Source organism: Thamnophis sirtalis, unplaced genomic scaffold (genome assembly GCF_051295495.1).
Source record: "Thamnophis sirtalis isolate CommonGarterSnake01/CBP01778 unplaced genomic scaffold, rThaSir2_p1.2 scaffold_8, whole genome shotgun sequence".
NCBI lineage: Eukaryota > Metazoa > Chordata > Lepidosauria > Squamata > Natricidae > Thamnophis > Thamnophis sirtalis.
This window is the reverse complement of record NW_028261388.1, coordinates 24,372,902-24,399,506: the sequence shown is the minus strand read 5'-3', so window position 1 is coordinate 24,399,506 and position 26,605 is coordinate 24,372,902. Positions and strand designations below refer to the sequence as shown.

Below are 26,605 nucleotides of genomic sequence, written 5' to 3'. Positions count from 1 at the left end.
ATTGGTTAATTGTTTTTACTGTTAGGAAATTCCTCCTTAGTTTCAGGTTATTTTTAAATTGCTTGGTTTTAAACAACAGCCTAATGTATCTAGCTTATCTGAGAGTAAGCCTTATTGATGACCAAAGAGGAAGAGGAGGAGGAAGAAGAAGAAAATGAAGAAATACCGGTATATATGATTGGCTATAAAACACTGCAATCTAAAACTAATACACAGGAAGTCTTGCTTTGTGGGAGGCCATTTCATAGTAACATAGAGTGTATTTAAAGCAGTGTTTCTCAGCCTCTACAACTTTAATAAATGTGGACTTCAACATGCTAGTTCTTCCACACTATTTATTTGTCACATTTATACAAGTGCACATCTCTCACAAAGTGACTCTTAAACTTGCTGAAGTTGAGAAACACTGATCTATCACACACAATAAGTGAATGCTTTTGGAAGCACATGTATGACATCTTGTTCTGCTTTAAGTACTTACTTAGAAGCATTTGCTTCTGTTCCTGAAAGGCATATAGAGACCAGTGGTGGGTTTCAAATTTTTTTAGAACCTCTTCTGTAGGTGTGGTCAGCTTTATGGGAGTGGCTTGCTGGCCATGTGACCGGGTGGGAGTGGCTTGGCAGGCATATGACTGGGTGGGCGTGACCAACTTATAAAATGTGGTGAAACTCACTTAACAACGCTCTTGCTTAGCAACTAAAATGTTGGCTCAGAAACTCTGGCATTTGAAGCATGCAAGTCTTAAAGCTGTCAAGTTACAAGACCCTTGCACCCCTAACCCTTTAGAAAAAAACCCCCAGGAGTGTTCAAACTTGACAGCTTTAAGACTTGTGGACTTCAACTCCCAGAATTCCTCCTCTCGCTCTTCATCTTGATGATGTGCGGACGGGTGGGGGGAGAGAGGGAGCTGGAACCAGTTCTCAAAGGCTCTGTAGATTTGTGGAACCTCTTCTATAGAAGAGGTTAGAACTGGCAAGAACCCACCCCTGATAGAGACACTAAGAATAGCTAGAGATAATTGTATTCTCCATTAATATATAAAATCTTTTTAAGAGGCCATTTTTACCATTACTTTTGGCAAGGAATTCCAGTTTTGAGAAGGCTCAATCTTGAATTACAACTCACTTCATATCTAAAACAAAGAAACTCAGAACGCTGAAGATTGTAAGTAGCTTGATTATATAACTAGGTGCAAAACTGAAGAGAATGTTGTAATTATCATTTCACTTACAGAATCTTCAGAGCAGCTCACAACATGCCTGAACACTTTGTTGAATTTGCAGCACAAAACTGGTTTTTTATGGGAAGTTACTGTATAAAGATCTGGAGCTGATCTAGTTTAGAGACAACAACAGAGTCAAAAGATCAATAAAGTAAAATGTTATTTGTCTTGCTGCTAATGCTTAGTTAGCAAAATATGCACAAATGCACTATTCTATAATTAAAATGAAAAGCTGCCACTACAGTACATCAAATCTGTACAAATCAATAGCAGTCCAATTATTCAAATATGAACCTATCCTCAAAAGCCCAATTGTTTTATCATCCTTTTCCTAAATAACTCTCCAAACCAAATTTATTAATATACTAATCTTAATAAGTATGTTTTGTTGCATGTAATATCTATAAATAAAGTTGTTGTGTATGTGTACACTGGGAGCTTATGCACTGAAGATAAAATCCTTGTGTATCCAATCACACTTGACCAATTAAATTCTATTCTATTTTCGATTCAATTCAATTCTTCAGTCTTAGGGGCAAGATAAATTTTATGTCTCTATAAAATTAACAAAATAGTATGAAGTAAAGCCTGCATGTCTCTATATACACCAGAATATATACATGTCCCTGTCATACCTTCTGTATCAATTTTCTAAAACTGCAGATGAAAATAGGACACATTAAAATTTTCCTATATTTAAGAATTATTAAATCACATAATTAGGTTTTTTTTTAAATTTTCAGGAACCAAACTTAAATATAACATCTAGCCATTGTAAAATTATTTTTTATAATCAATATGTAAAAAGGTAAAGATTTCCCCTGTCCAGTTTCTTTCTTAGCCAAGGAAGCCATCATTGTCCAAAGATATTTTCTGTGGTCATGTGGCCAGCATGACTATATGCCAATGCACATGGAATGCTATTATTCACGCCCCCCCCCTGAAGTGGTACCTATTAATCTACTTGCATTTTCTTGCTTTCGAACTACTAAGCGAGGAAGGGGCTGGAGCAAAGAATGGGATTTGCACAGCACTCAGGTCTCGAAGCCAGACTGTCATGTCTAGCTGGCAAGCTCAGCATTTTTTAACCGCTAAACCATTGTGCCCTCTTTTTTTTCAATGTGTAGTATTCTTTATATAAACATCTTTAGATAACACTATTCTCTTTGCTTGGCTAAGGCTACTTTCATTAGTCACTTGTGATACATTCACAGATGTACAGATACATACAGGTTGGGAAAACATCACAAGAAAGTGTTATATTGTGATTTTTTCCCAGAACTGCTATTATTTTCTGGCTTTTAAAAACTACAGGTGTTATAAGAGTAGTGAATTGAACACATAGAAATTTAATTGGATTTCTTTCAAACAATGACAGTCACCTGCTGATTATCTAAATTAACTCATTCCAGATATCACTGGGAAGCCACCTTTCAATTCATTCCCACTGGCAATTTTACAGAGTGAATAGAATAATAATTATCCCTGTGTGAAACAGAGGAGGGCAAGTTGACTGATCATGGTCTCTTACATCATAAGTTTTATTCTGACATAAACTGAAGAAAAGAACCCTAAAACAACATTTATATAGTTTGTTGGCTAATATTTGGCCAACCAGCATTCATCAGACATGAATGAATTATATCATATTACTGGCCTTCATTTTGACTTGCTTTAATTCTACTGATTGCATTTTTAATTATATTTTGATTTAAGACTATGATAACACATATTTGAATGTGTAATCTTTTAGACATTGTAGTTTATTTTCATTAACTGAAGCTAATTTTTCATTCAGTAGAATTGAATTGAAATCATGTTTTTGTCCGAATGAATCTGAAATTATAAAAGAAGTGAAATCTTTAAACGAAGTCTTTTGAACTAAAAATTAGTAACTGAAAGATGTACTTCAGGTTTAATTAATGCCACTCCTGTATCTAAACATAAAATTGCATTAGATAAACAGTTTGGTACTCCCAAAAGTGCCTATATACTGTACATTTGGGTAATACTTTTCCTCTGTGGTTCCTAACCCTCCGGATATGTATTAGTTTAATATGTGAACATATGTTAATTAAAACTTATGAATGTCAGTTCCTTTAAACTGATTCAGCATTGCAATACAATATTGAAAATTTACTTATTACTTATCCCAAAAGAGAAAGTAACACCAAATGCTCTAGTAATAAAAATCCCTGTGTCTCAGGATTTTATATGATGCTTTGTAGTTCATTGGAAGGCTGATAAATATTGGAAAGTACTTCTACAAGTCAATACTTGTATATTGGGAGATCTACAATAATACTTTCCCTAGCATTAATCAGCAAACACTTACATTACAGATTTTAAAAATTCCAATAAGCTAGTGTAAAAATCATATTAGTAATTATTTAAAATTAAATGTTCATTTATCATAGATTTTACAAAATGTTACATCTTTGTAATATTTTGCTTAAGAGTATGATTCTAATAAATGCCACATTTCAAGTATTCCCTGGAAGTGAATTTTGAAATAATCACATTATTTCAAAAAAAAAAAACTAGAATTTTTTCAGCAATTTCTTACATTTTGGGTTTTCCATAAATGCAATTCTTGAATCTGTCTAAACATCAGGAGCTCTGATTATATTGGTTTGTACTTTACCGTAATCTTAGGTGAAGAATGGCCAATGTATCTGTGGCAACACACAGTGATCGAGTCCCTGATATATAATGGCAAGTAGTAATCTCTCCTTTAATGCCACTGTTTTTTGAACAAGCAGTGAATAAGCAAGTCTGATCCTCCATATCCCATATCTGCAAGGAAAAAATTGTGTTATGCTAAAGAGAAACAACTAGCATAAAGGAAATATAATTTGAAATATGAAAAAGACAGACCTTAACTGTGTTGTCTGTTGATATGGAAAATATTTTGTCCTCCTCAGATACGTAGACATAGAAAATGGGGGCCATGTGACTTTTGAGCATTCCTGTGGGTCTTCTAAAATTCAGTGAGAACATTAAATCTTGACCAATTAGGAACACATAATGAACAATGAGTTCAATCTGGTAGTACAATGAGCCAGTAATAATGATTATTTATTTGGTGTTTCAAGTCATTCTTGACTCCTGGCAACTAGCTGGACATCATGGCTATACATGGACATATCCGTGTTTCCCTGAACATAAGATGTGGTCTTATTTTTTATTTATTTTTTGGCCACCAAAAAGGGCACCAGGTCTTATTTTGGGGGGCTATCTAATTACTGACTCACCTCATGGCAGCAGCACCAACAGCCCTGCCACGGCTTGCTTGCAACCTCTGCAGCTGAGAAACAGGCTCCAGATTCACATGTGCTTCCGTTTTGCCATCAGAGGTCTTCCAGAAAGCCCTCTGCAGGTGATAACAGAGCTCTGAATCACACGCGTCAATCTGGAGCCCATTTCTCAGCTGCAGAGGCATTTCCAGAAGGCCTCTGATGGCAAAACGGAAGTTGGGGGGGGGCACATGTGAGCGGCAGCAAGCAGCTACAGAAGAAGTGGGCCTTCAAGGTGAAGCAGGTGTCGGGCTGTGTGAAGCCTCGTAGGTAGAGCAGCTCCACTCCCCCCATCCTCACCCCAGCTTAATTTTTACTCATGCGCCTTCCCACCCATGCACTCTGGAATGAGTGGGATCATAACTAGGGCTTATTTTAGGGCTTATATTGGGCGCACATGTAAAAATCAAATGAGGATTTACTTTCAGAGTAGGTCGTATTTCCGGGGAAACACGGGAGATTTACAAATATATACAACAAAAATAATTTCACCTGACTCAGTTTTGAATTGTACCTTCAAAAATATTATTAATTGGTGGGATGGTTGGAAAAATGCAAAACAATCACTCTTCAAGGACCAAGAGGTCTGTCAAATGTATTACTAGGAAAACTGCCTTAAGGTAATATTTTTAAAGATTTCATGAAGGGGCGACTATATTTCAATGGTCCCAAAAGACAAAACCAGTGTTGGATGATAGTGGCATATCTTTCTATTTTTCACAGCCAAGGGAGGGGAAAATGAAGCTAATAAATTCTTAATAGGACAGTGTCATGAGTGAGAATGGAAAAGGTCATGGAGAACTGAATTTGTTGCCTATAACAAATCCTATTTTGCCACCAGCTCCTTTAGAAATCTAATGAAAATCTAAAGAATAATGAATAAATAAATTTAAAAACCTTTAGATTTATTTATATCATTGATAATGACAAGAAAAATATTAGCCCCTCCTTCCATAACTATAGTAAGGATCTCTTAAAGGGGTATTAAGCTAACTGTGAATTATGAATTCATCTGTTTTACATTTTTCTTTATACATCATACTAATTAATGCATGCATATCCTAAATAAAAATAGCATGTTATGCATTTAAAATAACTAATAGTTGGCTAAGGACTATAATAGAACAGTAGAAGAATGGTTGCAATATCTTACCCAGCCATGTATGGATTCCATATTCGAATAATTCGATCCATTCCGCCGGTTACTATGGCATTATTCTTTTTACTAAGTGCAAATGTTTTGACTCCTTTATGAACCCGAAAAATAATCTGATCCCCTTCAGCTCTCTGGGAGGGAGTTCCTAGCATTTCCTGTGCTTTCTTCATCTTTGAATCTTTCTTATTTTCTTTTATTTCTCTCATTTGTTGCTCAACATTGGTAGCTCCCACAATGCAACCTGTAGAAAGATATGAGAGTTTAGTAAAAGATTTCCTACACAGAATTTAGACTCCAACATTTTTATACAGAGGGAATATTCATTGATATATATTTTTTAATTATGAGAGTTAGTTTGATCTAATGGTTAAGCCATCAGGCTATGAAACCAGGAGACTGTGAGTTCTAGTCCTGCCTTAGGCATGAAAACCAGCTGGGTGACCTTGGGTCAGCCACTCTCTCTTAGCCCAATTCATCTCACAGGGTTGTTGAGGGGAAAGTAGGAGGATGAAGATGTGTTGGATATATTAGTTGTGTTATTTATAAAAATAAAGGCAGGATACAAATAAATTAATTAAACAAAGAAAATTGTATGTCTCAATATACTAGCTAAGACTGAAAGCTTAATCTATATCTTTTCCATATTACAATGGAAAGCTCAAATTATCCTATTTTGGACCCATTACTCAAAGACCTCTCTCTCTAGAGAAGGTTCTAATCAGTGATAGGTTGCCAATTTGTTTTACTACCAGTTCAGGCACGCTCACGATACTTCTACACATGTGCAGAAGTACCTGGACAGGTGAACCACTATTACCGGTTCACCCGATCTGGGTTGAACCGGGAGCAACTCATCTCTGGTTCTAATGCTGGGAAAATGAAAGGAAAGAGAAGAAGAGGCTGAACAGCAGGAAGATGTACTAACTTGGTAACAGTAATGATGGATGCACTGGTGGAAGACTTGAAGGACCAGATGTTTATGGAGAAATCTTTTGGATAGATAGATCTTTATGGATAAAATCTATTTATATGGTTACTAAGAGACAACACCAAGTTGATGGCATATAATCAATCATGAAGTAATTTTAAGGGGAGCCATTACAAAAAACTTATAAGGAATTATATCATTACCTATTACTAAGGCTGTAGGCTCATGGCTTGATGCAGAAATTATTGCCTTAATAGAATCATAGTAATTCAGCTAAAAAGACAGAGAAAAGAATATTACTCGACCAAATACTGGTGAGATGAGAATATTATTATTGTTTTATTTTATTTTCTTAACTTACACAGAAAAAGAACATAGCTGTATAATCATTACAAAATCCTGGAAAAACACATCAATTCTCCAAAAGGATCATGAGACACACAGTCAAAGTTTAACTGTTTCTCAACAACGAACTCTTCCTGCTTTTCTTGAATAAATTATGAGTGTTTCTGGATTTCTGTAAGAAGCTTAAACATGACTTGAATGTATATTTTTAAAAAACCCTGAATAGAATCCCATGTTCTCTCTAGATCAGAAGGTGGAAGGTCCTTCTGCTTTTACCTGAGTCACCCAGTCTCCATGAACTTTCCAACGGATGTAAGTGACATTTGGAGAAAGTATAGCACTCTCAAGCCTTATATTAGGGAGATTTTCCACTTTGGGCAGCTTCTTCCATGTCCTGAAAGACATCAAGAAAAGGTAATTATATCATTTCATCTGAAAGAACTGATTCCATCTCTCTACCAGGCAGGAATTACAAATTGCCAACTGAATGCCTCAACTGATTACCTCAATTGATATTTGGACTTTTGTAAGCACTTACCTCAGGGTCTCACCCACAGAATATAACTGCAAGATATTGACACATCCCTATAACAAAGCAAGGGGGGGGGAAGGAAAATACAAAGATATATTCGTGTTATCTTATAGATTACAAAAATATAAGTTATAAGATTCTGGTCAGGTGCTGAAAGTAAATTGAAAGTCCACAATTATGCATCTTTAGGATGTGAGGCATTTTGTAAATCAAAGTTTTGAAAGCGATTTAAAAACTCTAACGACTCAAGATCAGAATACTATAAGGAGGAAGGCTTCTTTCCATATACAGATAGTACTCAACTTATGACGGGTCGCTTAGAGACCATCTGAAGTTCCAATGGGCCTACCCCGGGGAGTACTTTCAACTGGGGATTCAAAGTTCTAACTGCCACCCCCCTCCACGGTCATATGACTGTACTTCTGGTGTTCAGCAACTGAGCCACATTTATGGCTGTTTGGAGCATCCCACAGTCACATGACAATTTTTTACAACAGTTTTGCCAAAAAACAGCATTAAGTTCTGGTTTTTGGCAAAACTGCATCTGTAGCAAACCATTAGTTCACTTAATAACCACTATTAAAAAGATTGTCAAATTGGGTTGGCTACATGACTAACCCATTTTACAACCACGTTATGAACACGACAGGCAGGCTTCATTATGGACATAACTCAAAGACTACCTGTATAACTTGTGGGTCATTCAGTTAATGGTTACATTTACTGAAATTTAATTTCCAAATCACAAGAAGTAATCAGTTCACTGTATTCTGCTTTTGTCAGACCTTCGACCTTGAATACTGTATTCAGTTCTAGGCCTCACATTTCAGGGAATTTGGAGCAGAGTTCAGAGAAGGGTACTAAAAATGGAAATAAAAACTAAGCTATATGAAAAGAGATTGAGGAAGTTGGGTCAAAGGTGGGTTGCTATCGGTTCGCACCAGTTCTGTGGAACCGGTAGTGGAAATGGTGACTGGGTTTCTGAACCGGTAGGGATGGTAGGCTCGCCATGCCCCTCAACCGGTTCCCCGGTTGCCACAACATCTTTTTTTCACATTTTTAAATGTTCTGCGAATGCACAGACCTAGGCAACTGCGCATGCACGTGGAACGCACATCAGCAAAGCGAGTGCACACACGCAAAATCGTGTGTGCACCGAACCGGCAGTAATGCCAGAAGAAACCCACCCCTGAGTTGGGCATATTTAACTGTTAGAAAAAAAGAAAAACCAACTCAGCAGAGATATTATACTCTTTTTCAAATGCCTGAAGAAAGTAAAAACCTGTTCTTTTTTTTAGAATGCAGAATAATGTATTTAAATTACAGGAAGAGGAAGAATCTCCTGAAAGTTAGAAAAAGCTTCCTATTGAAGGTGGGCTACCATTTGTTGAGGATTCTTTCATTTATATTCAGGCAATGAGTAACATTTTGGACCTAATCTAACTTCTCTCTTCACACTCTACATAATTCTGTGATTATACCTTTAGAAGTAAACATCACACTTCTCTTGGTTTTCTTTTCTGTGAGCAAGCAATACATACCTGGTCATCGCCGTAAAGAATCATACATTCATCATGATCTGTGTAGCTGAAAATGAAGTATAGGAGAAAATGAAGAATTTCTTGTCCCTCATAAATAAATTTCATACAAGTTTTCAAGGAAATCTGAATCCTGCAAATGTTTCAATGAAACCTAAGCAAGGTGGCATTCTTCAAACCCTTAAAAACATCTAGGCATAGAGAGAGGCCTGGGATGCAGATACGTGCCCTGATGCTTATGACATGCGTACATCAGAAGATCTGCAAACAAATTGTAATCAGTTTCATCTAACTACGCTTTGCGCAAAGGGTAGCAATGTGCAATCAAGATTTTCAGTTCTGCAAATCACGTTAAACTATGTTGAGCTGAACCAAATTCCTTGGCTGCATATCTTCCTGTCAATGGAGAAAGTCAGATATGAATGAGAATGAGCCAATATTGTACAGTTCTCCTCAGAACAACAGAGTAAGGTTAACGTGCTTTGAAAATGATTCAGAAGGGGTGCTTTGAACCCCATGAAAGGCTAGTACCCCCCTCTGCTACTTATTAAAGTGACCTACTTTTCTTCAGGCTTCGGTATAAGGCTAGAAAATGCTTTAAGAACTGCCTCATTAAAACAATTCTTAAAGTAACCACTATCTTTTTTCCCCAGTTTGAGCAAGAAATCTAAGAAAGGAGAGGTTGATTTTATAACCAGCAGGGAGCCGTTTTGCTCATGAAAAATTCACAGGATGTCCTCTGAATCATTTTCTAAATGTGTATAATCATGCACAGAGATTTTAAACAGGACTTTTGGAATATTGGCATTTTAACCCTCTAAGGTCCTGGCCTGTTGTAAAAGTTCTCATGCTTACTGTTCTGACACCCTCCCCTCCGGCCTGTGAGTAACACAGTCACAGGCTTGGCTATTTGCTACTCTTTAATCACAGGAATTACAACTCCATTGGCTGAAAGCCCAGGCAACACTCTCATGCCAGAAGGGTTGACAGCAACCCAAACGAAACAGAATGGAAATACAAAACAAACCAGACAAGAGTTCCTCAAGACTGTTACGAACGGTTGTGTCCTGCAAAAAGACCCCTCCCAAGTTCTCACTTATATACTCTCTTGGGAGAGGCCAAGCCACAACCACCTCGGCTTGATTATCTCTTATGAGTCTGCCTCCACAGCTGCTGCTTCCGTTTCTCTGCCCTTCTCTGTCTGGCATCAGGGACAAACTGCCTTTGATCTTCCCCACTGCTCCATGCCTCAGGCGCCTCCTGGTGGCCAACGAGCCTCTCTGGTCCCTGCTCTGAGTCTGAACCCTGCCCAGGGTCCTCCACATCTTCCATAGTAGACTATAGGGTTCCTCGCTATCTGAGTCCATCAGCAGCTCAAACGGATCCTGCTGGGCCCCAACACTTTCAGGTTCCCACAATTTTCTGAAGCCTAATTATCAAAGGATAGTTAATGCTATAACCGATTATCTCAAAAGTGCAGGGCTCATGGCTCTCTGGATACTACTGAACAATCATTTCCACCAATGCTAGTTAGTGTGGCCAGAATGCCAGCACAGCCACAGGAAATCTGTTTCCCCAACATTCACGACTCTTGGAACTACCTATGTACCCTAACAGTTAATGCAGCAACATTTTGGGACATTATAGGAAAATTAAAAGAATGTCGGTTGCTGATCAACTCAAGGAAAGCAAAAGAAAGAATCATAGCCCGAGAAGTGTATTGCATCACTGACCTTCTACAACTAAGAGTACCAAATGCCAAAACAGAGCATAATAATAGATCATGCCATATATAATAATACACAATCATTATGTGATGAAAAATGGTACACGATAGGGATCTGATTGGCTTACCAGTAATCTAGATTCAAAGGTACAGCTTCCAAACCACTAATCTGAAGGTAGGGTTCAAAGTTGGAGCTTTCATAAAACTGAAGTTCACGATCCCTATCACAAGTTAAAATATGATCAGATGTTAATATCACAGACTTAATAGGCATACTTTCCCCACAAGTAAGACAAACAGTGATAAACAATAGCTGCAGACAAGGATTAGTTAGGGTTAATTTCAAAATTGAATGAAAATAAAACCAATTTTGTAATGTCATTAGATATTTGTGACAGTGTAATTGAGCATACTGTAGGGTTCTATTTATGGTCAGATGGATGATATTCTGACATTTGTGTCATCCTATAATCATGCAAATGATGCAATTTATGCATTTGCATTTGCATCAGAGGCCACAATATTAATAATACATCATTCATGTAATGATGTTAGGAAGCACATATTGTAAGTTTGTTGGTGCTGTGGCTCTTTCCACATGCTCCTCATAGCAGTTCTGGTATGAGAAAAATGTAAGTGGTTTTCATGTAAGAGATGACATGAGTTTTGTAAAATTATGGGTGTTGTGGATATTTGATTCCATCTTCTTCTGAAGTTCAAGAATTCAGATTTAAAAGGGGATTAAATAGACACGAACCTAAGACATTGTATGGTTTGTTTTATTTTGATTTAGGGTTGTGTCTGTATCCACTTATTCTGGATTGCACACTATCTGATATTTCTTTGCTTGGAAGTAGAAGATTTCTATAATTATAAAAGTTATTGTTTCATTTAGTTAAACTATTAATTGTAATTTAGTGTCCTCATACCACCAATCCTACTCCATGCATTCAGGAGAATTGGAAAATGATGCATACTTGTTTGTTTGTTTGTTTGTTTGTTTGTTTGTTTATTTATTTATTTCATAAAGCATGTATTAGACAACATGTATATGTATAAACATGATTTTGGATACATGAAATGGATATGAATAAAAAGAAACATTAGGACAGGGGTGGTAGGCATGTTGGTGCATGCCCCTTACAGACCTCTTAGGAATGGGGTGAGGTCGACAGTAGAAAGTCTAAGGTTAAGGTTATGGGGATTTGGGGAAGAAACAACATAGTCAGATAGTGCATTCCAGGTATTGACCACTCTGTTGCAGAAGTCATATTTTTCATATTGTTCAGGCTTCTTCTAATTCTAAAAATACTAGGGGGGAAAAGAGCAAAACTTTCTGCAGCAACAAGAATCCTTCACCTCCACTCCATTTGTAAAGAAAAGAAAGGAAGGACACCCTGTCCCTTTCTAAGAGAAATAGAAACTGACGAAACTCTTGTCAATTTCAGCTCTTCTCCTTTGTCTGGGTTACTGAGGAGGAACTGCAAAGCCTAGATGGCAGCATTTCCTTTACAGCAGCAAGAGTTGCATCTATTTATCAAATGGACCACAGGTCACATCCATGTAGCTGCTTTGCCTGATTTGTCCTTGTCCCAAAGAGGAAAGAAATCATGCCACCCAAATGTTGTTGCCTTCACAAACAGGTTGTATTGCATACCCAGAGTGGGTCTATGCTGTGTTGCTGTCTATATGGATTTTAATGTTCTATTGGAGGAAGTTAGCACCAACCCCTCTCCTAGAAAAATGAAATATTTTAGGAAATATTACAAGGACGGAATATTTCCCCTAAAAGGAAGTCAGAAACTTATCCCCCCCCCCACCTTTGTCAATGGGCCATTAAGGCCTGGGCCAGTATATAACAAAGATCTACCTCATTCAGGCAGAGTCATATAGGAATCCCAAAGGCCTTTCATTACATCATCACCCAGCAACAGCTCAACCAAGCTTGGGACTCAAGACAGCCTACAAAGTTGCCCCTGCCCGGCCCTATGACAGTCTGACAACCAATCAAAATACAAGCTCAAATTCAAAAGCCCAGAGAGGACATAAAACCAGGACACTCCAGAATCTCGTCCCTTTTCCCCCCAGGACCTCTAATCAGGTGGTCCTGTCCATCATCAATAAACCTTCTTTCCAAGCAACTTCCATGAATCCAGTATCTTTTTCCCCACTTGGAACTGAACCCAGGTGGACATTTCTTCCAACACTATACCAGGGGTGTCAAACTCATGTCATCATGGTGGTCTCATGTGATGTATCAGGACTTCACCCCCCATTTTTGCTAAACCAGGCATAGGCATGGCCAGCATGTGACACATCCAGGCTGCAGGCCGCGAGTTTGACAGCCCTGTTCTATACTCAAAAGAGTTGTGGTTGTTGGTTTCCTTGGCTGAAATTCCAGCCCCACCTAACAACATCCACGTCAAGAGGAATCTCCTCCCGCTGGCATGAAAATATTCTGGTTACTCATGCATTGCTATTTTTTCTTCATTTTCCTTTCCTGATGTAGCATCCACTGACTGACATTAAAAATATAATGGTATAAGCTTTGCTCACAACCTGTATCCATCTTGAAATTTTTTATCATATCCTGTAGCTATTGTTGTGTTCCAGTAAATGTTTCTTTCAATGTTATTCAGTAAAAGGAAATGACCAATCAGGTTAGTGGGTGTATATATGTGAGATACTTACCCAGTTCCCAGAATTAGTTTATTATAGGGTGTCATGACAGTAAAATCCATCAGCCACTTAGATTTTCTCTGGATTTTCTCCTACAAAGGGGAGAAACAGCTAAAATTCAGATGGCATTTCTGAATCATTAATCAGGCAACTCTTCTTTCAAAATCAAAATAAATTTTAAAATATCCTTGGATACAGGAAAAATCAGAGAGGACATGGCTGTACAGAGAGAATAACAAGGGAAATAGTTTTAAGAAGAAATTCTTGCCAGTACACTAATATAGGAAAAGAGATTTATTTGGATTGTCTAAAGAATGCTATTGGAGTGAAGTGGGAAACACCCAGTTCTCCAAATATTGCTGAACTACAATTTCCAGCTGTCCAGTTACCATAGGCAATTTATTGGTAATGTTACTATCTTATGGAGCATGGTGTTATATAATATTTACAGAGTAAACAAAACATTTGTCCTTGTACTAATTTCAGTACCTCCACATATATTTTGATGGACCTTGAGAATAGTTGTTCAGCACCATCTTTAGGATACATTTCTCTCCCTTATGTTGACTGAGGTCTGATCCATACGCCCTGCTTCTTCTGGTGCAGAGGTGGTTCATTAATCAATCAGTCAATCAATCAATATTTTTTAAGAATTTGGTCATTGTACTTTGCACAATACACCATAATATTTCTTCTAATGCTTTTTTAAATATCTTAGAACAATATTTTTTCTTTTTTTTAATCCTAAATAATTGTGCTTCTCTTGTTCTATTTGTTGATCAATGACCAAATTCTTAAAAAAATATTGAAGAGATGAGACAACAGCCCTTCTTAATCCAGTGAATATCAGATGTAATGCGATGCCGTTTCCTTCAGCACCAGCAAACATCTGGAAGGTCATATTGGAAAAGGCTGTATGAAGAGAGGTGGATTTGAACAACAGGAGATTCTGCTTAAGCAGGAAGATCTTTTAAAATGCAACGTCATCGAGATAGAACACAATATAAATGGAAACAAATACAACTATATTCCTAAATACTGCAAAATAAAATAAAAAAAGCACATGACATACAAACACCATCTTGCTTCGTTTGAGCTTGAACTCTGGTGACCAGAAAGAAACTTGCCCATCTTCTTGTGCTGTTATTAATGTGCTATCCACCAGGGAGCAAATGCGCAACACAGGTTCTCCATGCGGGATCTCTTGCATGGCAGCAGGAAGTGAAAAGGTTACCTCTTTCAAGCGTGTAGATGAGCTGTCCAGTTCAGCATATTCTATCTGCAAGTATGTGCAGAAATCATGCTGCATCGAGAAAAAGAGAGAGTTATTATCCTGGAGTCTATTCATGCTAGCGGCATGCATGGCCATTCAGAACTGAATCTTTCAGTATCCAATAGGCTTATTCCTAAAGGAACATTAAGTCAAATTTATTTGTTTCTTCCTACAAACATGCAAAGTAAAAGATATGTAACATTTGTCAAGTAACATTACTATGTGGGATCCTTGGTACTCTCTGGGCTTGCTTGTTTCCTTGCAGACATTTCAGTACCCTAACTAGGTAACATCATCAGGTCTAGCACTGATGATGTTACCTAGTTAGGGTAATGCAATCTGCAAGAAAACAAGCAAGGTCAGAGAACACCAAGGATCCCTTATTTCAACCCTTAGCTACAAATATTCTCCTTTGTTGGTAATGTTACTATCTTATGGAGCATGGTGTTATATAATATTTACAGAATAAACAAAACATTTGTCCTTGTACTAATTTCAGTACCTTCACATATATTGTAAGGCCATTTATTTCCAACATTTTCAATCAAGCGTTGAAGCTACTTGTGGTCCAAATTGAAAAAAAAAGCCATTTTGTATTTATTTATTTAACACTTTTCTAATGCTGCCACAGTCAAAGATATTTCTGCTAATTCACATTTTAAAAAAGATTTCTTATTTTGTTGCGGCCAAATGCTTGAGTACACATCATCTACTTTTCCATTAAGCAAAATATGTATGTACCCACTGAATGTTGCCAGTTGCCAAATAGTCTATTTTCATGAATAGTTTTTCCACTTCTTCATCAGTCTATAAAGAGAAAAAAAAATGTGCGAAAGGTTAACATTAGCAAAGAATTGAAATTTCAAGAGACACATTTTGTTGGAGCTCACTGTTCCATTCCCCCCAATTTGATGCAGCCCCTAAAAACAGGGTAGGAAGGAAGGCATTTCCCATCCCCATTCCCCTTTTACTTATAACTTTTGCTACATGTTAAAATATTCCAAGTAATTTCAAACTACTTGCTTACTGCATTATGTGATCCCACACACATCTTTAATATGTGCTTGAAGCTTTCTATATCCACAGATTTATGTCCACTTGTTTCCAAACCCTGGAGGCAAATAAGGCAGCAAAACATTAAGCATTAGTATAGAGCAGTAGACATGACACAATATTAACGTTTAGGTTTTCAAATCATAGTTTCATTTTTCTGTCACTTCTTTTTTTCTTTCCAAATAATTCAAACATGAGAGCAATGTTAAACGTTAAACTAAAGTACCATAATGTCAATAATTTTTCATCAGAAATCAGATACTGTGAAGAAATTTGCAGCTGAAGGAGAAGTGGGGGAATGTTGGCATAGGACTGTGGAGAAGGCACCACATTCCAAACAAGGGATCAAGACAAGAGTCTGTGTAATTCTGAACTAGATGGGGGAGGAAAGGAAAAGATTTACTGTAGCCACACCCTAGAATTTCCCAGGGCATATCAATTAGGTTAGAAGTTTATAGCTTTAGTCTGGCAAGATTCTGTCTATTAAATATAAGCAAATAAAGAACTGGATTCACTATGTCATCTTTGGGCTGAGGCCTGACAGATACAGCAGTCCCCGGGAATTCAAGAGGGACTCTGATCCACTTTCACTATAGTAAGATGACTGTTTCTCTACCAAAGTTACATATTCTAGTTTCTATCTCTATTGATATTTTTACCTGCCTCAACAGCTCACTCAATAAAACATGCCACCTGATGAGAACAGCTCTTGTGATTTTTATTGTTTCTGGTCCTGGGTAAAAAGACACCCACTCACCTGGGCCTTCTTTCCACCTAGTTGTAGAGGCCTCCAGTAAGTAGGTGGAACATTTTCCCCAGGCCTGTGGGAGATAATGGGCTGCCCCCTTTACAGCTAATGCCAAAGCAGAGAGGAAGGCTCCAGTGATGGATTAATGGTTATATTATATTTTGCTCTGGTTTTTGTAGTATTACATATTTTAATAACAGAATAACAGATTGGAACTTGGAGTCTTCTAGTCCAATCCTTGCTCAAACTGGAGACTCTATACCATTTCAGACAAATGGTTGTCCGATATCTTTTTGAAAACCTCCAGTGTTGGAGCACTCAACAACTTCTACAGGCAGGTTGTTCAATTGATTGTTCTCACTGTCAGGAAATTTCTCCTTATTGTTAGGTTCTTTCTCTCCTTGATTAGTTTCATTCACTGTTTCGTGTCCTGCTGTCAGGTGCTTTGGAGAATAGATTGAATCCATCTTCTTTGTGGCAGCTTCTTAGATATTGGAACACTGTTATCATATCGCGCCCAATCTTCTTTTCATTAAACTAGACATATCCCAATCCCTGCAACTTTTCTTTGTATGTTTTAGTCTCCATTCCCCTAATCATCTTTGCTGCTCCCAAAGGTGCTTTTTCAAGAGGCAAATGGACTTTCTGTTTTTTCTTCGAAGACTTTTCACTTCTCATCCAAGAAGCTTCTTCAGCTCTGACTGGATGGTGGGGAATGGAAGGATTTATACTCCTTGCAGACAGCAAGTCATTTGTATTCATTTTGCAAGTCGTTAAGGCCACCAGGAGGTTTATCTGTGTCATCAGCATCACCTGAGTGGTACAAATGGGGGTGGAGATGTCGTATCACTCCTGCTCTGTTGAGAGAGGGCTGTTCAATTTTGACATAGATGGCCTCTTTGATCCTCTTCAAAGAAAATCCAGAAAGTCCCATTGCCTCTCGAAAAAGCACCTTTGGGAGAACCATGACCTAAAAGACTGAGAATCCCCATAGACATATTTGCTGTTCTTTTATTTACAATATTTTTTTTATTTACAATAGCAGAGTTGGAAGGGACCTTGGAGGTCTTTTAATCCAACCCCCTGCCTAGGCAGGAAACCCTATACTGTTTAAGACAAATGGCTATCCAACATCTTCTTAAAGACTTCCAGTGTTGGGGCATTCTTCTCTGCATTCTTTCTACAGTTTCAACATTAATTGACATATTAACTCCTGAACATTTTTCACGAAGAGGACCTCATTCAGTCATGTTACACTGAGTCACTGTTATAAGATGGGCAGCAATAAATCTCAGCTGAGAGCAATGGAAAAAGTTGGGAGGTGACTGGAGGAAAAGGTGTCCTAAATTTGTTTGAACACATTCAGCCTATTTTGTAGTAAAGGCGGGGAAAAGCCATTTTCATTTTATTTTCTCTGTGTTACCCAGCTGAGCTTTCTTGAGTAGCTCAAGTCCTTTTGAGATTTGATCCAGCTGTAGATCAAAGAGTTATCGCAAATGCACTCTAGGATATTTGAGCAAGACTGAAAGCAAAGTTATTCAATTAGTTATGTCTTAGAGTCCACAGCTTGCACAGTTCAATTTTGAGTAATATTTTATATTTATTAATTAAATTTATCTGCCATCCAAAGTGAATACAGGTAGTCCTCAACTTACAACAGTTCATTTAGTGACCATTCAGTTACAACAGCACTGAAAAAGTGACTTATGACCGTTTTTCACGCTTGTGTCCATTGCAGCATCCCCATGATACAAACTTGCAAACACTTAATCCCAATTAACCTAATTAATGTATGCTCCATCTGTAGCAAATATTAAAACAGTAAAATAGCAATTCTTAATCATTATTCATCCTATTATGCCAAGAAAACACTTGCTGGTATAGGCAATCGCATACTGCAAGGTTTATATTACTTTCTTGCTTGACATACATCTCTTGACAGTGACCTTTTCAAGAATGAATTCTTTCTTTCTTTCATGATCACCTTAACATTAAAATCAAACCAATCCCAAAGCATAAATATTTTATATTAGACAAACATTTTTAATCAATAGATGTCTTTAATTATGTTTTCCAATGGAATAACATCTACAAACCTCATCAACTTAGATCCTCCCAGATATGTTGCAACTGCAGCATCAAAAATTTCCATGCAAATATCATTATATACTTTGACACCAATCATTTAATAGGATGAGTGTACCTGAAAGGCTGTGTATAGTTTCTGCAGCTGATCAAGCGTAATATGCTGTTCAATCTTGCCAAGACAAAGAGCAGGATGGATTAATGCAAGCATTGTATGGTACACAACTAAATTTCAGAGAAAAGTTTCTAGTTTGATGTCTTGAGTCAATAATCTAATATCTGCCACAAATGCATTTAGTCCCCTCTCACAGCACCAGGAAGAATATAAACTCTTAGAAGGCAATTAACAAAATAGAAGCAATACATGAAAACAGTATATAAATGCAAAATCTTAATAAATAAACCCCCAAATGTTCAAATCTGCCCCTCTGAGCTAAGGTTTCAGATGTTCTAGAGAAGCAAAAAGCCTCATTAATGTTGAATTTATCAAAAAAAGAAGGTAGAATATGAGAAAATGTTTTAGCAGAGAGTGAATTAAGTTTCCCTTCATTATAACAGTTTTATTTACATGCCTTCGGCTGGATATGTACAGATTAGCACTTGCCAGAGCAACATACCATAGGCAACAAAACATATTTCATAACCTTGAATGGTAGGTCCAGTGTCTCTGTCCCACCCCCAAACCAATAATATTTTAAAGTAGAAAAATAGATATGGGTTCCCATATCTTTGCTTTGTATTTCAGTGGTTGGTTTTGAACAGACTGCAGTGCCAATTCTGTGGCATCTCCATGGAGACTGAGATGTGTACTACTGTCCTAAATAATCTGATAAAAATGTACAGCATGACCTAAAATATGTCTCAGTTTTCACCTAACTTCTAAGCAACTCCTAAGCAGATGCTTTCTGTACAAAAGACGTTTGAATAAGCTTTTATGTAACACTTCATAGCTAACTCTGGAAAATCCTTACTAAAGCCAACAAAGAGAATGTGTTATACTTTGCCTTTCCATTGGCTTCTGGAGGAATCGGCACGGTGATGAATGCTTTCGCTCTCTGAGATGTTTTCCATGAGTCCAATGGAGTGACTCCTTTGCTGCCGTTTCAGCAATTCCCTCACCAGCCATTCTGGAGGTCTGGGAATATTCTTTCGGTCTTCTGAGAAGCTGCCAATAGAAACTGGAGAGGCAGTTTGCAATCTGGGGCCTGCAAATGAAGTCTGCGCCCTTCCAAACAGAGAGTTCTTTGTCAATGTCGGCTCTGTTAGCTCATTCAGAATGCTGTCCAAGCACAAAAATAGAACAGAAAGTTCTATGGGAAATCGTATTATTGTTCATTCATTATTAACCAGCTTTGGGAACAATAGTAACAAAAGAAATAAAGTTCCAGGCTGGGGTTAGAGTTAATAATCTTTGACACAATGAGACAGTTTTTTTTTCATCCATAAATTACAATTATTCTACTAACAAAGATCCCTGAGGTATTAAAAGGTGAAGTGACTTTCTCAAATTTGGACTAAAGCTGCAGATAACAAAGCAAGAAAGAAGGACAGAGGAAGAAGGAAGGAAGGAAGGAAGGAAGGAAGGAAGGAAGGAAGGAAGGAAGGAAGGAAGGAAGGAAGGTGCTTCATTATGGACACTTTCTATGTCAGCAACAAGTAACATCTAAGTTTCTGTCTATCTATTTATATGCTATACAGTTTTGGAAATCACTTATCTATATGCAGAGGTGGGTTTCACAGAGGTTTACCACCGGTTCACCGCCCGCGTGCACACTTGCTCGTTTTGTGAGTGTGTGCGCCTTCTGTGCATGTGCGCGGCCTTCCGTGCATGTGCTTTACTCATGCACGCAGCTTGCACGTATGCACACGGCTTCAAAAAGGTGGCTAAATAGGACGGCGTAGAGTCGGGACGGGTGGGCAGGTGGCCACCCAGAGGTCACCACTATTGGTTTGCCTGAACCGGTCTGAACCGGCTGAATACTACCCCTGTCTGTATGGATTCTCAATGGTTTACAAGAATACACACAAAAATCAAATTAAATCCATAACCTAAAAACCAACACAGCATCCCAAAATAGCAATAGCAATAGCAATAGCAGTAGACTTATATACCGCTTCATGGGCCTTTCAGGCCTCTCTAAGCGGTTTACAGAGAGTCAGCATATTGCCCCCAACAATCTGGGTCCTCATTTTACCCACCTCGGAAGGATGGAAGGCTGAGTCAACCCTGAGCCGGTGAGATTTGAACCGCTGACCTGCTGATCTAGCAGTAGCCTGCAGTGCTGCATTTAACCACTGCGCCACCTTGGTTCAAAACCATTTGACTATGCACTAACAGCCTTACAAAAGAGCTCCAGTTTGGGTGACTACCTGAGTTTCAACAGGAGGAATGAGGTGAATATTCTGAAGATGGAATACTCCATAGATGGACAATACCACCACATGTTCTTTTATGATCCATGTCCCTGATCTTGCAGAGCATAGCATGATTATTAGGTGTGTGTACTTTTAATAACTTAACCTGAGATTGATTCAAGTGAGCCAATTCTATCTGACGAATATACTGTACCTGCAAAGCCATTAGTATTTCCTTTTCCTGAAATGGCTCGCCCAATTTCTTCTGCTGTGTTCTCCATCCCATACCAACAGAAGTGCATCTGCCCACAAATTCTCCAACCACTTAAATCTACTTGATAGGGTTTGGACTTGATAACCTAAACTCTCTTTTTCAACTCTATCACTCATTCATTCTAAGTTAAAATAACAAAGCAGTGATATGTTTCTTAGTTTTTATGGTACTTCAAAGCTCTCACTCTCTTTTGTTGCAGGATTAACATGAAATCTCCTCCAGAAACTTGTGCATTTAGATCAGAGACAAGGGATTTATCCATTCTGTAATGGCTTTTGCCTGAGGCTGGAGTCTTTTTCTGCTCATATGCTAAAAGATTTTCAGCTCGCAAGGGCACAATGCAGGGTATATGCAGGGTAGCGTGGTATATGCAGAAATGTTTTTATGCCAAGGGCCATATTTGATCATTAAGTTTCCAGACATGATCACAGCCAGGAATAGAATGATGGTGATTTAAGTAAAATAAAATTGAATTAATCATATAGTTCTTTTAATGAAAAGAAGGACTAGGGGTGACATGATAACAATATTCCAATATCTCAGGGGTTGCCACAAAGAAGAGGGAGTCAAACTATTCTCCAAAGCATCTGAGGGCAGGACAAGAAGCAAGGTGTTAAGTACTTAGAATATGTTAAGTCCCTTGAATGCATGTAGTTTCCATCAAGGTCCGCTGCTACCAGTGGGAACTCTTTTAAATCTGATTGGCCGAAGGCCCTGCCAGAGCCCTATAAAAGGGCTGCTGCTTGCCAGGACCTTTGCTGGATTGTAGATAGCAGTCACTGAATAAAGAGCTGTTGTTACTGAGCCTGAGTCTGCCTCCTCCGTTCACCCTATCTAACAGAATGGATGGAAACTAATCAAGGAGAGAACCAACCTAGAACTAAGAAGAAATTTCCTGACAGTTAGAACAATTAACCAGTGGAACAACTTGCCTCCAAAAGTTTTGAATTCTCCAACACTGGAAGTTTTAAGAAGAGATTGGACAACCATTTGTCTGAAAATGTATAGGGTTTCCTGCCTGAGTAGAGGGTTGGACTAGAAGACCTCCAAGGTCCCTTCCAACTCTGTTATTCTGTTCCGTTCCGTTCTGTTCCATTCTAGTCTAGTCTAATTTTTGTATATGTTTAGAATTTAGAATAAGATACTATTTTATTATATAGAGTTAGTTAGGCAATAGCTTAATAATTAAGTTATATTTTAAATAAGTTAATAATAATAGTAATTTTCATGCAAACAAAATGGTGAGGAGACATAATGCCATGATCCACTTTTCTCCTGGTTTATATAAATTCCACAGTCCAAATTATTCTTTATCGTCCTTACTTGCTTCTGCACTCCGTATTACTTTTTCTTTATAAAATATTTATTTATTGTACTGATCTCAATGCGTGTGTACTTTCTGCCCTAAACTTATGCTATTTATATTGACCTTATCACTCTACTGACTTGTTGAATTCCAGGAAGAGACATCCCTGAGCAGGCATCTTCAGGAGCTAAAACAGATAACCCTCTTATATCTATGCAAAAGTACTTAAGCCAAGAGGTCAGAATAGGATGGGTGGGCACTTGATGTAGACATGACTGAGAAGGTTCTATATTTCAGCTGGCCCAAGAAGGAATTCACCTAAAATCTTCTTCAGTTTTATCTGCAGAAAGGATATTTAAGTATACATTCTCTTGTAATTTATATTATTTTAATAAACTACTGGCCTCTTTACTTTATGAATATTTTTATTGCTTTGCATCCTAAATAAATCTACTGGTATCCAACTGGCCCCTGGATGTCAGAACTCCTACTTCTTAGGAATTTAATACTTTTTCTCCTTCTATTACAATTGAAAATTATAATTTGCCAGTAATTTGGGTTCTTAGGATTTCTCCAAAGGCTTTGGGGAGCTACAGATTGCATCCAAAATCTTGTGGCAAACCTACATCTCCAGAACACCCACCTCCACTAGAAAACAATGGAGCACAATGGATGGAATATACGTTTCCTAGCTTTCCAGATCACGTGCATTTCTTAATGGCTAAACATATGACAACAAATAAAATGATGTATAGAGGAATAGCCTGAATTCTCTTTAGTTTTGACTATGGTTTCCTTAGATCAGGGGTATCAAACTCGATTTCATTGAGGTGTTGTGTTTGACCTTGGTGGGCCAGGGTAGTTGTGGCCAGGATGGGCGTGGCCAGCTTGATGTCACTCGTGTTGGGGGTGCCTGTGGTGGCCTGAGTGCTCTGCCAGTGAAAACAGGCTCCCAAGCTCCGTTTTCAGCTGTAATAGCCTCCTGCAACCCTCTGCCAGTGAAAATGGAGCTCGTGAGGGCCACCCACGGCCTTCCCGAGCTCCGTTTTCACTGGCAGAGGCACCGTGGGCCAATCCTTTGCTGTTTCCAGGATGGCCCCGTGGCCAGATCTAAGCCCCCCCCCCCGGCCAGATCTGGCCCCTGGGCCTTCAGTTTGATACCCTTGCCTTAGATCAGGGGTGTCAAACTCGCATCATCACAGTGGCATCATGTGATGTATCAGGACTAAACCGGCTAAACCGGCAAGGGGCGTGGCCAGCATGTGATGCATCTGGCCCGTGGGCCACAAGTTTGACACTCCTGCCTTAGATGAACCTTCTTAAATGCACAAGCCAGTTCCCTGGCTGAAAGCCAAACTGAAAATAAACATAGACTACAGCTTTCTGGTGAATGATAGTTTTAGACTCTGTTCTCATGTTTTGTTTACTCTTCAGTGTTGCTTGGTTACACTTAAGCTAATTGAAAAGCTCAAGACATGATCTTTGCTAAAATATCTCTGTGGTATTTCCCTACTGGAGATTAATTATTCAAATATATCAGAAAATACAATAAATCAGACTATATAGAAATAATTTTAAAAGACAAAATCTCCTTTGAGTTGAATGTAATGGACAGGTGTGTATATTTTTCTTATTAATATTATGAAAGGGTTTGTCATTTACTTTTTTTTAAGGCCCATATAGTAAAAGTTCTCATTCACTGTGATTAACTAAAACACATCTGGTCACAGCACCAGTAAGAATATGAAACCCTAAGCTGTGATTCACATATTTGTGACATAATCATTCTATATAGTTTTGTTTATTCTTGCAGATACTTAACTGGGATGGGCTGAGGATGGGAAGGTAATTGTCTCATTTTATCCATATCAAAGCAACTTTGTCAGGCCTGGCTCAAAATCATACAATGATCTCCATTGGATATTTGGACTTAACATAATTGAGCATGATATAGAGTTGAGCATGATATAAGCTACATATATTGTTTTCTATTGGTTGTTGAGCAACTCTGGCTGAGAATAGGTTGTTGGACAAACCACGGGGTGTGCAATTCTGTCAAAAGAGGAATGTGTAATTTATTTATATACAAAAGAGCAGAGGAAACCTAATGTAACCTTGGGACTAAGCATCTTGTATGGGCCCAACTCTTAAGATGTATACATCAAAATACCAAATTCTACAAAATATTGTACTGTATTAGTAATATCACATTTCATAACAAGGTGGTTTTTGAAGGAGAAATGCTTATACCCTTTTTGAAAGGCAGAGGATAACTCAAAGATCAGGGGATATTCACTTAGCCCTTGCATTAATTAAGAGAGTTTTAGAAAATTACTGAACTCCATCAATGAAATTGTGACATTCCCAATTTTAAAGGTAACCATTAAATAGGCCTATTTTCTAAATAATTTTGTGAGTCCTTGAGACTTTTCAAGTAAAGAATGAATGACTAAATAAAATTAGACAGCATAGTCTAGTGGTGGCATAGTGGCTAGAATGCAGTATTGCAGGCTAACTCACTATTCACTATCAGGAATTTGATCCTCACGGGGTGAAGGTTGAATTAGCTTTCCATCCTTCCGAGGTTGGTAAAATGAGGACCTTGATGGTTGGGGGCAATATGCTAACTTTGTAAACTACTTAGAGTGTGCTATATATCAGTCTAAGTGCTATTGCTATAGTAGCATGTTGCACATATTTCAAGTTGTCAATGGATAAGATCAGTGTTGGGCTGCTGCCGTTCAGACTGGTTTGCGGTTCAGACTGGTAGTTCCGAGCACTGGTTCCCCCCCTCCCCCCGGCCCCGATGCTATCAGAACCTAGATATCTCACTTTTTGGCTCGCTCACCCTGCCCCGCAGCCAAGCTGATTTGCGCGCCTCTCCATTTCTATTAACCGTGGCTGACCTAGCAGGTGTACAGGAAGCCGCCCCCATTGAAAAAGCCTTGTTTTAGGTGTTGCGCGTAAGGAAGGAAGGCATGCGCATGTGCTCACATTTTCGGTATGTGCAGCCCACCTCTGGATAAGACTGAATAATTGGCTTTTTTTTTCTTGTCCTAGAAAATGGTGAGTTGGCAGCTCACCTCTTTAAAGGGTTCAGCTTATTACTGAGTCAGAGTTCCATTCCTGATTGAGATAAAATATGCACAGGAACAAGTTTTTCCTTCCTTACAAAAAGTGCTTTTGCTGAGATGTACACTCTTAGCAGGAATCCTGCAAAAGTTATGTTAAATGTTATTTAAAATATTCCCTCTGCTCTGTGAATTTAATCACCAGCATGCCAGAAATCTAACATGCTTTTTTTGCAGGAACACAGTAGCTTTATTCTTAAGTTTCTCCTGTGAGAGTAAGCCTTAGGCTATGCCATCAGAAAGTCCTCAGAGGATTGAAGGTGACTATAATGTACTACATCTTCTAAAAAAAAAGAAGAGCTAGCAGATCATCCTATCTAAGAAATGTTCACACTTTTCGCTGAAGCTAAATCGACAGGTCACTGCGCATACTGAACTCCTGACAAGATAGAATTGAGGAGGAATCATTGCTAAGTGAAGAAGCCATAATGCCAAGCTTAGACAATTATAATTCTTACACAAGGAGAAAAACAAACACTGAACTCCAAACAGCTTCGGCTCCTTGACAACCACACAAGCTTTCCAAACACGACTGCCTTTGGCAGCTACAACTAATCTTGTTTCGTAAAGAAAGAAAAAATAAATTAAGGCAGCAATGTGTTTCTGTTTAATGTATAGAGACGTAACATCTTCCTTTCCGTTATTGCCCCTTACCTGGTCAGCGTGGAGGTCTCTAACTTCCCAGAAGCAGAACTTGGTCGCACTTTTTTCCTCAGAGGCATTATGGAATCGGAATAGTTGTCTTCCTAATTCCAGTGGCTGAAATCTTGGATTTGTTTTTCGTTCATAAGGCAACAGCTTGTGCTTACTTTTATTCAGGAGCCTGGAACCTGCTGTTAGGTCTGTTTGCAATGCTCAGGTTACTGCAATCTTTGCACCTCCCTTAAGTCCCCAGGAGAAGTCTGGGAATAGTCCTAGCTACTGGTGGAGTTAAATACTTTGGCCTCCTAATGAGAA

General features: G+C 38.3%; 1 protein-coding gene across 4 annotated transcripts in view; it reads right to left on the bottom strand.

Annotated features, from left to right (window-relative positions):
- LOC106546332 (cilia- and flagella-associated protein 337) overlaps positions 1–26,605 on the bottom strand; it is a 43,545-nt gene extending 16,940 nt beyond the window's left edge. Inside the window, exons 1-16 of one of the 4 annotated variants that reach the window (XR_015697464.1) lie at positions 26,303–26,605; positions 19,582–19,861; positions 18,701–18,754; positions 15,724–15,807; positions 15,438–15,503; positions 14,496–14,726; positions 13,436–13,515; positions 10,873–10,965; positions 9,022–9,067; positions 7,487–7,533; positions 7,225–7,342; positions 6,807–6,876; positions 5,673–5,916; positions 4,101–4,203; positions 3,868–4,019; positions 1,233–1,335 (exon numbers count right to left, since the gene is read on the bottom strand). Coding sequence is in view for 3 of the 4 variants with exons in the window: in XM_014063186.2 (XP_013918661.2) it covers positions 1,233–1,335; positions 3,868–4,019; positions 4,101–4,203; positions 5,673–5,916; positions 6,807–6,876; positions 7,225–7,342; positions 7,487–7,533; positions 9,022–9,067; positions 10,873–10,965; positions 13,436–13,515; positions 14,496–14,726; positions 15,438–15,503; positions 15,724–15,807; positions 18,701–18,754; positions 19,582–19,861; positions 26,303–26,370 (1,839 nt within the window). In the remaining variant the exon portion in view is untranslated. The remainder of the gene's footprint in view (positions 1–1,232; positions 1,336–3,867; positions 4,020–4,100; positions 4,204–5,672; positions 5,917–6,806; positions 6,877–7,224; positions 7,343–7,486; positions 7,534–9,021; positions 9,068–10,872; positions 10,966–13,435; positions 13,516–14,495; positions 14,727–15,437; positions 15,504–15,723; positions 15,808–18,700; positions 18,755–19,581; positions 19,862–26,302) is intronic. The other 3 variants (XM_014063186.2, XM_014063185.2, XM_087721271.1) reach the window with 3 other exon arrangements.